The sequence below is a fragment of the Phacochoerus africanus genome, chromosome 4 (assembly GCF_016906955.1).
Source record: "Phacochoerus africanus isolate WHEZ1 chromosome 4, ROS_Pafr_v1, whole genome shotgun sequence".
NCBI classification, from domain to species: Eukaryota; Metazoa; Chordata; class Mammalia; order Artiodactyla; family Suidae; genus Phacochoerus; species Phacochoerus africanus.
In genome coordinates, this window is record NC_062547.1 from 85,416,060 (window position 1) to 85,429,839 (window position 13,780).

Sequence of the window (13,780 nt, forward strand, 5' to 3'; positions counted from 1 at the left end):
ACTCCAATGCTGATGATCATTGCTATTATTATTAAGTAACCTATGGTGATATATTTCTACATGACCAGTAGAAAACATAGCATTTCGAACCGAAGGCCATTGATCACTCAGCTGGAGTAGGTTTATGGCAACAGTCTTCTTTTGAACCCAGCGGTGTGTGACTACCTAAGATATATTGTCTCTAAAATCACATTGACTCTTTGTGACTTTTTAGATTACAAGTCAATGTTGGGTTGTCTCAGGAGAAAGTGAAGATAAGGAAACATTTGCACTTAGGCCTCTGTATCAGGGAACTCAGAACCTTGTCCTTTGCTGGGTGGATACTGCAGTGCCTATTCACCGTGGGTTAGATTCTGATTTAATGCTCTGGGCTGGGATCAAGCAACAGTTTTGTTCCAGGGACAGATACGTTTCAGCTCTCTTATCTCTCTAGAAAATAAACACTTGGTTAATGGTCGTTGGTGTTCATGACCTCTGACCACTGATAAATAGCTGCTTACAGATCTAGAAGAATGAGGGTTCTCATCAGTGTTTTGTAGATGAACGTTCAGGGGCATATACACTAGTTTGGCCTCAAAAATGCTGCCAAGGGGTTTTCCAGGAGTGTCGAATGTTTGAACAGGGTTTTGTCGCTCTAAGCTCTACAGACTTAAGTTTTCAGGGTTATTTAACATGTCCGTGAGGTTGACAGGCTGAAGGTCCCTGGAGACTCACTGTCAGTCAAAAGATGATTAAAAACATACTTTTAGTCAAATTGTGCTAAAGTTAAATATGGAGAGGGATTCATATACATTCACATTAAACATGCTATCAGGGGAGTTCCCATCGTGGCTCAGGGGAAACGAATCTGACTAGTATCCATGAGGATACAGGTTCAATCCCTGGCCTCACTCAGTGCGTTAAGGATATGGTGTGGCTATGGCGCAGGTCAGTGGCAACAGCTCTGATTCGACCCCTGGCCTGGGAACCTCCATGTGCAATGAGTGTGGCCCTAAAAAGACAAAAAAAAAAAAGAAAGAAAGAAAAGAAATAAACATGCTTTCCATGCAAAAGTTTAGGGAGTGTTGATGGAAACTTCCTCCTGTTGTACACTTGGTGGTCTATGTTTTTGCCTCCTGGGTTGTGGGTTTTTTTTTTTAAAACACACATGTTTTAAACCTTCCAATGGTTTCTTGTTGCCCTTGGATAAAAACCAAAGTCCCCTGGGGACCCTTAGGCTATGCATAATCCAGTCCTTACAGCCTCCCAGTTTCATGGAGTGCACTTATCCCTATTGCTGTGTATTCCAGCCACTTTGCATTTCCACGTTCCCTCCTACACGGCACTTTTGCACATGCTGTTCCCTTTTCCTCTTCTTTGTCCAACGAGACTCCGCTCTGTCTTCAGATGGCAGGTCACTTTTTCAGGGCGTCCTTCTCTGACATGGCCATCTAGGTCAGATACCCCAATTGTCCGTTATAAGGTCTCAGTGACATTCCATCTCTCCCATATTTGAATGAATTACTGAAGGCCTGTATGTTTGGGTTCTCATGGAGCTAACAAGTAGGTAGGCAGATGATTTGGCTGGACCACCAGCCTGGAGGAAAAATTTGGTAGTTGTCTCAGTGGAAAATTTTATGTTGCAATAAGATGGTACAAATTCTTCCTGCCATATATGTGCCCCAGTGAATTATGAAGCTTGCAATTCTAGATAACTTAATGACACCACTGTAAACTAGAGATAGCCAGGAAAGGGCAGAAAGTATTTTTCAAGAAATCATTGAAGAGAAGAGGTAGCTTATGTATTCAGATGACCTTATGGCTGAAATTCCTGCTCATAGTTTATGAAATTATTAAGTCTCTCACACAGACTTCTTAAGTCTCTTAAGTATGATGTTAACGGCAATGAAGGGAAAGTGAAAAGTGCATTTTTCTTTTGTCTTTTTAGGGTGACACATGCAGCATATAGAGGTTCCCAGGCTAGGGGTCGAATTGGAGCTGTAGCCACTGGCCTATACCACAGCCACAGCCATGCCGGATCCGAGCCACATCTGCAACCTACACCACAGCTCATGGCAATGCCTGATCCTTAACCCACTGAGCAAGGCCATGGGTCGAACCTGCATCCTCATGGATGCTAGTCAGATTCGTTTCTGCTGAGCCATAATGGGAACTCCTCAAAAAGTGCATATTTTTGGGGCCAAAAAAGAGAGGTGATGGCTTTACAAAGTGGCTCTTCAGACTAGGAGGTATGTCTCTCTACAGGCTAAAGGGTTCAGATGATGTCATGGAGGGCTGGTCATCATTTTTCGGGAGGCAGAGGATGTCTGGCATAGTATTAGTTATCTGTGACTGTGTAAAAATTATTCTCAGACTTAGGACTTAAAACAACACTTTTTTTTGGGGGGGGGGTCTTTTGTCTTTTCAGGGCCGTACCCACGACATATGGAGGTTCCCAGGCTAGGGGTCCAATGGGAGCTGTAGCTGCTGGCCTACACCCAGCCATAGCAACTCGGGATCTGAGCTGAGTCTGTGGCCTACACCACAGCTCACTGAAACGTGGGATCCTTAACCCACTGAGCAAGGCCAGGGATCAAACCCGCAACCTCATGGTTCCTAGTTGGATTCGTTAACCACTGCGCCATGACGGGAACTTCCCGTACATATCCTTTTAAAATGGACCCCAGGAAGTGGCCTTCAAGGGGGAAAATAGACTTTATTCCTGTCAGAAACTAAATCAGGAATTGGATGATGTCTTGGTCTAAGTGATTATGGTACTGTGGGTATTTATTATGCTTGATCTCTTTGAATTGTTAGCCATTTTGGACTAGGTTTTTCAATTCTTCTGTCATATGAAATAATACCGAATGAACTTTTTTTTTTTTGTCTTTTTGCCATTTCTTGGGCCTCTACCGTGGCATATGGAGGTTCCCAGGCTAGGGGTCTAATCAGAGCTATAGCCACCGGCCTACGCCACAGCCACAGCAATGCCAGATCTGAGCCACGTCTGCGACCTACACCACAGCTCATGGCAACGCCAGATCCTTAACCCCTTGAGCAAGGCCGGGGATCGAACCCACAACCTCATGGTTCCTAGTCGGATTTGTTAACCACTGTGCCACGACGGGAACTCCCTGAATGGACTTTTAAGTTTCTTTCCAGGTAGGCCCTGAAAACTAACTTGTTCTCGTCTTGGTGGGTGAATTTTGCTGGAATAGGGCTGTGCAGACAAGTCTGCTACTCCAAGGGACTTTGAAAGTTTCTCTGTGATGTCAGAAGTCTCACTGTTGAAATTAAAGGCATTACTTTTCCAAACGAATTGATACTGCTGAGTAGACTTCATAGAGTCTATTGGAAGCAGCTCACTGCTTCAGTTTTTTAGGACAACTGTGCCCCATTTAAGATGGCGGGTTCTCTGGGACTTGAGGAAGGAAATCCACCTGGAGCTGTGGTGCAGGTCAGGGATGAGAGAGGGATCCTTAGCAAGAAATGGAGAGGGAGTCTGCAGATTGCCACTGAGCAAGGAGTTATGAATGGGGCCGCTATTGTGTTTCCCAAGGAAAGTTCCAGAAATATATTCCTTTTTTTAAGGAAAGAGAAAAATGCATACAAGTCTTTTCCTCTTTCTGTCTTACCTCTGAAATAAAGCAAAAAAAAAAAAAAAAGCCTTCCCTTGGTGATGGGCTTGTTTAGAAATATTCTCTTCAAAGAGCTCTTTATGTGAGCCAAGCTACTCTTTGTATTAGCCAGTCTGGGACAGTTTTGTACGTGCCCTGAAAGGAAACAAAACACGGGTGTGATTCCTTTTGTGTCAGTGCTTACAACTCAGCTACCAAAAGGACTGCTCATGGATTAGATCAAGAATCAAGCTCTGGCCTTGCCTTGTATTGAGTTAGGGAATTAGGTTTGAAAGGAGAAGCGTTGCAAATGTTTAAGCAAGAGCCTCAAAAGTGGGCTTGCTTAACGCTGTTTGTGATTAGGTACTTGAAGAAAAGGAATCTTTGGACTGGGGAATGCTTTAGAGATTCCGCTGTCTTTCCTGCACGTTTGGACCTCACCTGTCTTTATTCCGGATGCAGCCCATGGCCATGCTCATAAGCAATGCTAATAGAAATTTGGATAATGGAGGGAAATAATTTTTCTTGGTAATCAGCTTATTAAGAAACATGTTGCTCTCCGCAAAACGTTAATGAAATTTTAAGGAATTCTTAATTGCATTTTTTTTTTGGTCTTTTTGCCTTTTCTAGGGCTGCTCCTGCGGCACATGGAGGTTCCCAGGCTAGGGGTCGAATCGGAGCTATAGCCACTGGCCTATGCCACAGCCACAGCCACGCAGGATCCGAGCCGCGTCTGCAACCTACACCACAGCTCACGGCAACGCCGGATCCTTAACCCACTGAGCAAGGGCAGGGATCGAACCCACAACCTCATGGTTCTTAGATGGATTCGTTAACCACTGAGTCACGATGGGAACTTCTTAACTGCATTTTCAAACCATAAATAGCTTTTGTGTTCCTATGGTTATTCATCATCTCTCCTTTCTTTCCTGTTCCCTGCCTGGCTCTGCCCTCACCTCTGCCTCCAGAGGGTCAAGGTGAAGTGCGGGGTTGCTCTGTGCAGGGCGGGCCGGCAGGTGGGCAAGGGTGCAGCTGAATTGAGAGCAGGGGCCCTTCTCAGGCCTCTGAGGATTGACCCATTTGGGCTGCTTTCTAATCTGCTGGCCTTGGGAGTCTCAGGACCTTTTTGGCAGGCCAGGGCTTGTCCCTCCAAGGCGTGTCACAATAGTAAGGAGAGGGAGTAACTTGGGAGGAGAATGGGGTCATCAGGGGAAGCCTGGGAGAGAGTGAGACTCAATAAGGTGTCTCCATAAACCAGAGACAGGGTACCAGCCAGCCCTGCCTGCAGGGGGCGGTGCTTAGGGCTGGAGCCTGGGGTGCTCGAGTCCATCTGGGCAGTGACCAGGGATTGTGGAGCTGGAGTGGAAGGGATAGACATAAGGTTGGAAAAGGAGATATCTCAGCATTTGCATGGGGACCGGGTTTAGGGAATGGAGGACACTGGGAGGTCAGATGCCTTGGGGCACATCTAGGCATTGCTTATCTGACTCAGCAGGATGCATTGCTTGGTCCCCATCAGCCACGCCTGGGGTTAGGACATGTAGTTGGGAGACTTTTTTGTTTTTCATTTCACAATATTTTGTGTTCAAGCCTTGCATGTATATTGGTCAGGTGCCAATCAGGTATGATCTTACAGATGAAAGCATAACCTCTCAGAGCACTGGTATTTTTCAATACAAATAATCAGTATGAATCGTCTCTAGCCAAAGAGATGTTGAGCAACTGCGATTTGATCCCAAAGTTCACATTCATTGCTCAGGCTCTTTGAAGTTGAAGAGCTGGGAGGTGTTTGGAATTTTCCATGGTCTCACACATTCTCTACTACAGCAGTTATCACACGGAGTGTCCAGTCCTGGTGCCTGGAGCACTCAACTGATGCGACATTATCCCCATTTTATAGATGGAGAAATTGAGTCCTGGAAAAACTTAAGTAATTTGTCAAAGGTCACAGTCCACAGGCAGCAGAAACTGGGAGTTCCCATCGTGGCGCAGTGGTTAATGAATCCAACTAGGAACCAGGAGGTTGTGGTCCGATCCCTGGCCTTGCTCAGTGGGAAAAGGATCCGGGGTTGCTGTGAGCTGTCGTGTAGGTCACAGATGCAGCTCGGATCTGGCTGTGGCTGTGGTAGGCTGGCGGCTATAGCTCTGATTCGACTCCTAGCCTGGGAACTTCCATGTGCCATGGGTGGGGCCCTAGAAAATACAAAAAAAAAGACAACAACATCATCAACAACAACAACAACAACACAGGCCACAGAAACTGTGTTCCAATTCAGGTCTGTCTGACTTCAGAATCTATGTACTTAGAAACTAACACTGTCTCATGTTTTTATTTCTTCATGCATTTTGATGACATCATTATTGTTAGGTTCAAAACTTTGGTTTTCCGGGGCCTTGGTTTCAAGTTCTTTGTGGGCTAGCTTTGTCTGAGTTCTTGATCACTTCTTACGACTTGAGTTTTGATGGAATTAGCACAATATAGCCATCTATTTTCTTTTCTTTTCTTTTTTTTCTTCCCTTTTTCTGTTGCTTGCTTGTTTTTGTTGTAACTGGAACTACTAGTAGTTAGTTTGGAGAAGAATCTACCCAGTGTTCTCCCTTCCTTTCTCCCTTTCTTTTCTTTGTCTTTTCTACTCATCATCTTAAAGTTTTAGTAGGAATTTGCACTTGTCAGTGATGTAGATTTCCTTCTTTTTTCACCCAAGGTAGTTTTGGTGCGTCTTCTCTTGTTGGTTACATCTGGGTTCTACATTCAGCTTATCAGTTGTCTTTTTGGTTCTGCCGCTGTGACGACTGGTTTGAAAGAATGCCTTGTTTTTTTTGTTGTTGTTGTTGAAACATCAAAAGATATGAATAGCAAACACCGCTGAGGTCTCTTCCTGCCTGTATGAACCTCCCCACCAGATGCTGCCTCATGCTGTGATGCTTAAATGTCATAAAACAATGTCATTATTCAAGGTGTAAGGGGACTCCAAGGAAGACCAGTGGGGAAAAATATTGGTAAAATCTTGTTCCAGAATGATTTTTTGCCCCGGCTTCCCCTTGTGGAATGGCCTTCCATTGTTCTATTGGTCTGAACATTTTCGTTTTCCTCTAAGAGTGTAAAACCCCCATTTCATATATGGAGGCACTGAGGTGAAGAGAAATTTATCAGCTAACCCGTGGTGGAGCCAGTCGTAGATTTGGGGACACGATAAATGTCTCCTGACTGCTGATAACTATTTTTCCATTCCATGAGTCTAAGTCATGTTGATTTTTTAAAATGTTAACCCTAAAAAAAGAATGCATTAATGAAATTTACAGCAACATGGATGGACCTAGAAGTGATCATACTAAGTGAAATAAGTCAAAGACAAGAATCATATGATGTGACTTATTTGTGGAAATTTAAAAAACGATATAAATGAATTTATTTACAAAACAGAAATAGACTGGCAGACTGTACCTCAATTTTAAAAAAAAGGTGTTAGTAGTGAAAATAAAGAAAAATATAAATGAATATTAAACTTTTAAAATAGTTTTTGAGGAAGTTCCCGTTGTGGTGCAGTGGTTAAAGAATCTGACTAGGAACCATGAGGTTGCGGGTTCTATCCCTGGCCTTGCTCAGCGGGTTAAGGATCTGGTATTGCCGTGAGCTGTGGTGTAAGTTGTAGACGCGGCTCAGATCCGTGTTGCTGTGGCTCTGGCGTAGGCCAGCGGCTACAGCTCTGATTAGACCCCTAGCCTGGGAACCTCCATATGCCTCGGGTGCAGCCCTAGAAAAGACAAAAAAAAAAGTTTTTGATAAATTCAGTTTCAGTTTGCTTTCAGCGAAATACCGAGTTCTTAGCCATTTGTACGTTTTTGCCATATACCTTTTATTTTTGCTGAGAAACTTGACCCCATTTTAGGTGCTCGAATAAGAATTCAAGATTTCATAGATCTTGTCATTTCTATACTCTTGTCATTCAGTCTTGCTTGGCTTAAAATTTCATTGAGGTTTTTTTTTCGTTATTTTTTTTCTTCTTCACGTAATTTGTATTATACAGCTGTTCCTGCCTCTGGTCATTCACAGAGCAAAGAAGGAGGCAGCTACAATGTCTGAGTGAGAGAATGCCTTTGGACCTTGATTCTCAAATTGAGTTAGCACCTGCCTTAGGGTCACAGGGGTGTTCACGTAAAGGCAGGTTTTCTGTGGGTCCTGCAAATCTATCTCTAGGGAGGGGGTGCCTTAGAAAAAAATCTGAAAAAGAATATATATATAGCTGATTACCCCATGCCTGGCAAAATGAAGCTTGAGGCCATGAACAGATACATCAGCCCAGGGAAGCTGGCTGTCTATCCCCATCTGACTGTGGTGCTGTTGGCCATTGGCATGTTCTTCACTGCCTGGTTTTTCCTCTGGGAGGTCACCTCCAAGTACATGCGGGATATCTATAAAGAGCTCCCCATCTCTTCGATGGCCTCACTCTTCATGGCCTTTAGTCTTCTTCCTACTGTTCTGGGTCAGCATCTCTATATGAGCTCCCAAGGGTTCCATCCACGTGGCTTCACGGAATCCCTGTTTTTGTAAATTATTATTATTGTCATTATTTTTTATGGCCACACCTGTGCAATATGGAAGTTCTCAGCCTAGGCGTTGAATCGGAGCTGCAGCTGCCAGCTTACACCACAGCCACAGAAATGCCAGGTCTGAGCCCTGTCTGCAACCTATACCACAGCTGGCAGCAATGCCAGATCCTTAACCTATTGAGTGAGGCCAAGGATCCAGCCAGCATCCTCGTGGATACTAGTTGGGTCCTTCACCCACTGAGCTACAATGGGAACTCCTATAAATTAAATTTTTAACTATTGCTGGAAATGTCCCATCTGCAGCTCACCATAAAGGCACATTGTGACAAAAAAAAAAAAAAGAATATACATATAAAGGAGTCACTTTGCTATACACCTGAAACATTTTAAATTAACTATACTTCAATAAAAACAATTAAGGAAAAGGGTGCGCCACAGAAAAAGAAAACAAAAAAACAAAACCCACATCATTCAGGTATAGATTGATGCACGCTGAGGTTCATAGAAGAGACCAGCCTCTCTGACTGCTGCTGTCTCAGCAGCTCTAGCTCTCCCACCCCAGCTCAGATCAAAAGAATGTGGACATCTCTTCCTCTGTGATGCAGTGGGGAGAGGAAGGGCATTGAGGGTTATCATCTGAAATGAGAAGGATGGGAGAATGGAAGGGTGAAAACGGTTGCTGCAGAGAAAGTGATCCTACACCAGCCAGAGTTGAGTACAAAGCCTGGGCAGTTTTAAAGAGGCAGCTAAAGGTCTCAGTTTCCTTCCTAGAACCAATGGACATGTTACTGTGATTTTTTTCCAAGATGAGAGAAAATGAATGGGGTAATGAGGTTCATGGATTGGCACATGGACGCTGAGAAAGTCATAAAAATAAATGTTAATGTGGACATCACTGACATTGGATGGCTTGGAGGTCCCATCTCAACAAGGAGGCTCGTGGAGCCAGGATGGGTAAGGTCGAGGGCGGTAGCAAGAACCTCCAGTGAGGATGAAGGGCAGGACCTCAAAGAATAAGGAAGTGGAGACATAGGTAAACGGAAAGCTACAACCAGAGATCTGGAAGCCTAGATCTTAAAGGTGGAGTATTTCTGGGCAGTGATAAGGTCCAAGGTGTGGTGGGCCTTGTGTGTAGTGTATGTAGAATGGAGGTGACACCTTGAGGTAGAGGAGGAAGTCTCTGTACCTTTGGGTGTTCCCAAGATTAGCCCCCTTCTTGAAACCTCCAAACAGATATGGGTGCGGGACATACACAGTGATGGTGGCAAGAAAGGGAAGGCCTGGGTCAAGAAGGAGAAGAGTGAGTTCCCGTGGTTGTGCAGTGGTTAACAAATCTGACTAGGAACCAGGAGGTTGCGGGTCCGATCCCTGGCCTTGCTCAGTGGGTTAAGGATCTGGCGTTGCCGTGAGCTGTGGTGTAGGTCGCAGATGCAGCTTGGATCCCACGTTGCTGTGGCTCTGGTGTAGGCTGATAGCTGCAGCTCCGATTTGACCCCTAGCCTGGGAACCTCCATATGCTGTGGCCCTAGAAAAGGCAAAAAAAAAAAAAAAAAAGAAAAGAAAAGACCAAAAAAAAAAAGGAGAAGAGTGACATAGGAGTGAGGTAGGGAAAGAGGTCTTGGAACAGAGGTGATAGGACATGGCCTGGAAGAAAGTTCAACTGGAAAGGCGATAAATGACTCTCCTTTCTTTGGTCTTGCCTATTTTTTATTATTTTATTTTTTTGCTTTTCAGGGCTGTACCTACGGCTTATGGAGGTTCCCAGACTAGGGTCAAATTGGAGCTGTAGCTGCTGGCCTATACCACAGCCACAGAACACAGGATCCGAGCTGCATCTGCGACCTACACCATAGCTCACGGCAACACCAGATCCTTATCCTACTGAGCAAGGCCAGGGATGGAACCTGCAACCTCATGGTTCCTAGTCAGATTTGTTAACCACTGGGCCACCACGTGAACTCACTCCTCATGTCCTCACGTCCTCACAGACTGCAGGTTCCTTAACTGCTGAGCCACAATAGGAACTCTCTGGTCTTGTCTGTTAAGGAAGTTTGGGGAACCAGTATCTCTGGCTTGTGAGATGTGACAGTATAAAGGAAAAGCCAGATTGCTGTTAGGACAAGTAGGTGAGGAAAGTAGAAACAGAAAAGTTGGGAATATAGGAGAATTACATGTGTTCCAGAGGCACATCCAAAGGAATTAGAGATTTGGGGTGTGTATAAAGAGGACTGCTTAGTAGGACTCAGTGAGACAGATGACTTTCCTGAACGAGTGCTTGTGTGTTGGCACTTCTGTTAGAATTAAGTAGGAGACTGAAACCAATGCAAAACAAGCTCAGATTCATTTAACTGGGGTAGGGGCCTATTAGAGATCTTCTGTTATGGAGTTCCCGTCGTGGCTCAGTGGTTAACGAATCTGACTAGGAACCATGAGCTTGCGATTAGAGCTCTGATTAGACCCCTAGCCTGGGAACCTCCAGATGCTATGGGTGCAGCCCTAGAAAGACAAAAAAAAAAAAAAGAGAGAGAGAGAGATCTTCTGTTACTAATTTGATGGTAATTCATTTAAGAAATGACTTCAAGGAGTTCCCATTGTGGCTCATCGAATTAGGACCTGACACTGTCTCTGTGAGAATGCAGGTTCCGTCCCTGATTTCGCTCAGTGGTTTAAGGGTCCAGTTGCTGTAAGCTGTGGCATAGTCACAGATGAGGCTTGTATCTGGTGCATAGGCCACAGCTGCAGCTCCAATTCCACCCAACCCAGGAACTTCATATGCTGCAAGTTCAGCTGTTAAAAAAAAAAAAAAAATGCTCTTGCTGATAACTGATGGTTTTTTCACTACTGAATTGTATGGGTCCCTTTGGGGAACACAGACCAACTGACTGTGCTTGGGCATTTTATGTGGAAATGCTGATCACCAAACAGTGGCACTCATATTCGATATATGCTATGGGGCCCATAGGTGTTCAGGGATGCACATGCCACGTCTCTCGCAGTTCTGGATTCTGTAGGATTGGGTGCTGCTCACCCTTCCATTCCCGTGGGGCAGTTTGCCTAGCAGCTGCTGCGTTTGTAACATAATGGAATAGGAGTTTTAAAGGCCCTCTCTGCAGAGGGAGCGCCCCACTCCTGATAATGCATTCTGCACAGATAGATTCAAATAGGCTTTTTGTGGATCAGCACTGCGCATAGTCTAAAATACACCGACAAGACAGATTCAAGGATGAATTAGTAGAGGTTCAGTGAACATAAATGGAGATGCTTGGAAATCCAGCAACTACATCAGACAATAAAAGAAATTCATTTATGTGGCGTAGAGCTGTGTGTGTTGATGTTGAGAAACCGACAGATGAAGCAAGGGGTAGATAGAGTGTTATTTTCTTGTTCCTCCTGTGCCTCCCAGGCTGGATATAGATGGAACAAAGGGGACGCAGGCTCAGTTGGTGAGCCAGAGTGACAGGGTTTCTTATTGCCACATTAAAAAATGGATGGGGGGCACAGTCTTGAAGGCATTAGCCTGCCGTTGACCCCCTTTGCCTGGCCAAGCAATAAAGCTACCTACCTTTTTCTCCTTGACCCCCCCCCCCAATTTAATGGAAAAGCGTGACCGTCACTTTCAGGTATTTTATTTAACCCAGTATATCCAAAATATCATTTCAGGATACATGGGTCTCAGTGTGCAAGTGATCAGTGAGATAAATCACTGTCTTTTTTTGCCACATGGCAATTCAGACTAGCTGCACATCACATGTTCAGTGGACAGCGGGACTGGGGGCTCCACAGTGAACAGGACAGGCTCCATGTGCCTAGTGCTTTGGTCCCTGGTGTGTGGGGGGGGCTCTGAAGGAACCTCTGACTATGCCAAGTGGAGACGAGCAAGGGTGCACAGAAGTGTTTCGTGCACACTGGAAGCAAAGGAAAGTTGTAAGAGTACAAATGGGGAATTCACCGATGACTTTGTGACTTTTTTTGACTTTTTTTCTCCCTTGATTTCCTTCCTGTATTCACATGTACTTTTTTTGTTCAAGTGTAGTTGCTGTACACTGTTATCTAAGTGACACGTAGACATTAAAGTGATTCACAATTCCTAAAGGTTATACTTCATTTATAGCTATTAGAAAATATTGGCTCTATTCCCTGTCTTTTACCATGTATTCTTGTAGCTTATTTTATAGGTAATAGCTTGTATTTCTTAATTCCTTCCTCTTAACTTGCTCCCCCCCTTCCCTCTCCCCACTGGTAATGACTAGTTCTCTTCATCTCTTGAGTCTGCTTCTTTTTTGTGATATGCACTAGTTGGTTGTATTTTTTAGATTTCCCATATGAGTGATCTCATCTAGTATTTGTCTGTCTCTGACTTGTTTCACTTTGCATAATGCCCTTCAAGTCCCTCTATGTTGCTGCAAACCCATATTCACACTTAGAACAGACATGAACTTGCCCAGATACTTCCTAGGAACACTAGGTGGCAGGGGGTGAATTGTCCTTTTCTTGTGTTTTTAGCACAAATGCACCTGCCTCATCTCTTCCCAGGGTGAGTGGATGATACCATGGCACCTGTGGGGGCAGACATTGTGGAGGAGGCGGACTGATGGCAGCCTCTTCATCTTCTGCCTCTGATGGTCTCTTGCTTTGTCCAGGACATTAGGTCACCAAGATAGATACTGATTAGGTGGTGACGAGTAAGTCAGCAGACCTCTCTGTGGGCAGCAAGTCCATGGCACTTTTGTCCTTGTCTATGACTTAATAAAGGACTCAGTGATGGACTCTAACAAATTGGCTGCCTTTTATTGACACTGAAGAGCTAAATTAAGACCTGTCCACAGTGCTTAATATCCCAAGGGTGGTGATAGAGGGAGGACATGGAGGGCACACCAAATGTGCAGATGAAGGAAGTGGGCCCAACCCTGACATTTTAATACCTGGGACTAGAAGCAAAGTCTCTCCTGTTACAAAGACCAGGACGGATGCTCTCTTTCTAGCCAGGCAAAGATCTTCTATTTTTCTTTCTTTCTTTCTTTCTTTTTTTTTGTCTTTTTAAGACCACACCTACAATATACGAAGGTTCCCAGGCTAGGGGTCAAATTGGAGCTGTAGCCGCTGGCCTACGCCACAGCCACAGCAATGCAGGATCCACACCATGCTTGCAACCTATACCACAGCTCACGGCAACGCCAGATCCTTAACCACTGATCGAGGCCAGGGATTGAACCCGAGTTCTTATGGATACTAGTCAGATTTGGTTTCCACTGAGCCATGATGGGAACTCCCTAGTTAGTTTTTTTTCTTTTCTTTCTTTTTTTTTTTTTAACAAGATTCATTGTGTCCAGCTGCAGAAGCAATAGAAAATGCAGTCTCTTGATTATCAGAGCAGCATTATATAACGAAAAAATTAGCAGGCTTAGTGCTGTGATTTAGCTTCAACGGAAAGTCAGGTGTGGAGGTGACAGGCTGACTTTGCTCTTCTCCATCAGTGTAGGAACCAGAGCGGATTGCTTTTCCCTAGTCCAGTTCTCATAGCATTGGAATGACCTTGAGCAAAGCACAGTCTCAACTTCTCAGCCTCCTTATTTGTGAAATGGCTCCAGGATACAGTTCACACCTACATCATAGTGTCAGAATGGGAAAAGCAG

The 13,780-nt window shown here is 44.6% G+C and overlaps 2 protein-coding genes across 2 annotated transcripts in view; both read left to right on the forward strand.

Moving 5' to 3' along the window:
- Positions 1-13,780, forward strand: part of IQGAP2 (IQ motif containing GTPase activating protein 2) — a 338,102-nt gene that overhangs the window by 61,366 nt on the left and 262,956 nt on the right.
- On the forward strand, positions 7,340-8,182 carry LOC125126104 (transmembrane protein 258-like). Its single transcript, XM_047778141.1, has one exon. The coding sequence runs from the start codon at positions 7,852-7,854 to the stop codon at positions 8,146-8,148; it is 297 nt and encodes a 98-aa protein (XP_047634097.1). The 5' UTR covers positions 7,340-7,851; the 3' UTR covers positions 8,149-8,182.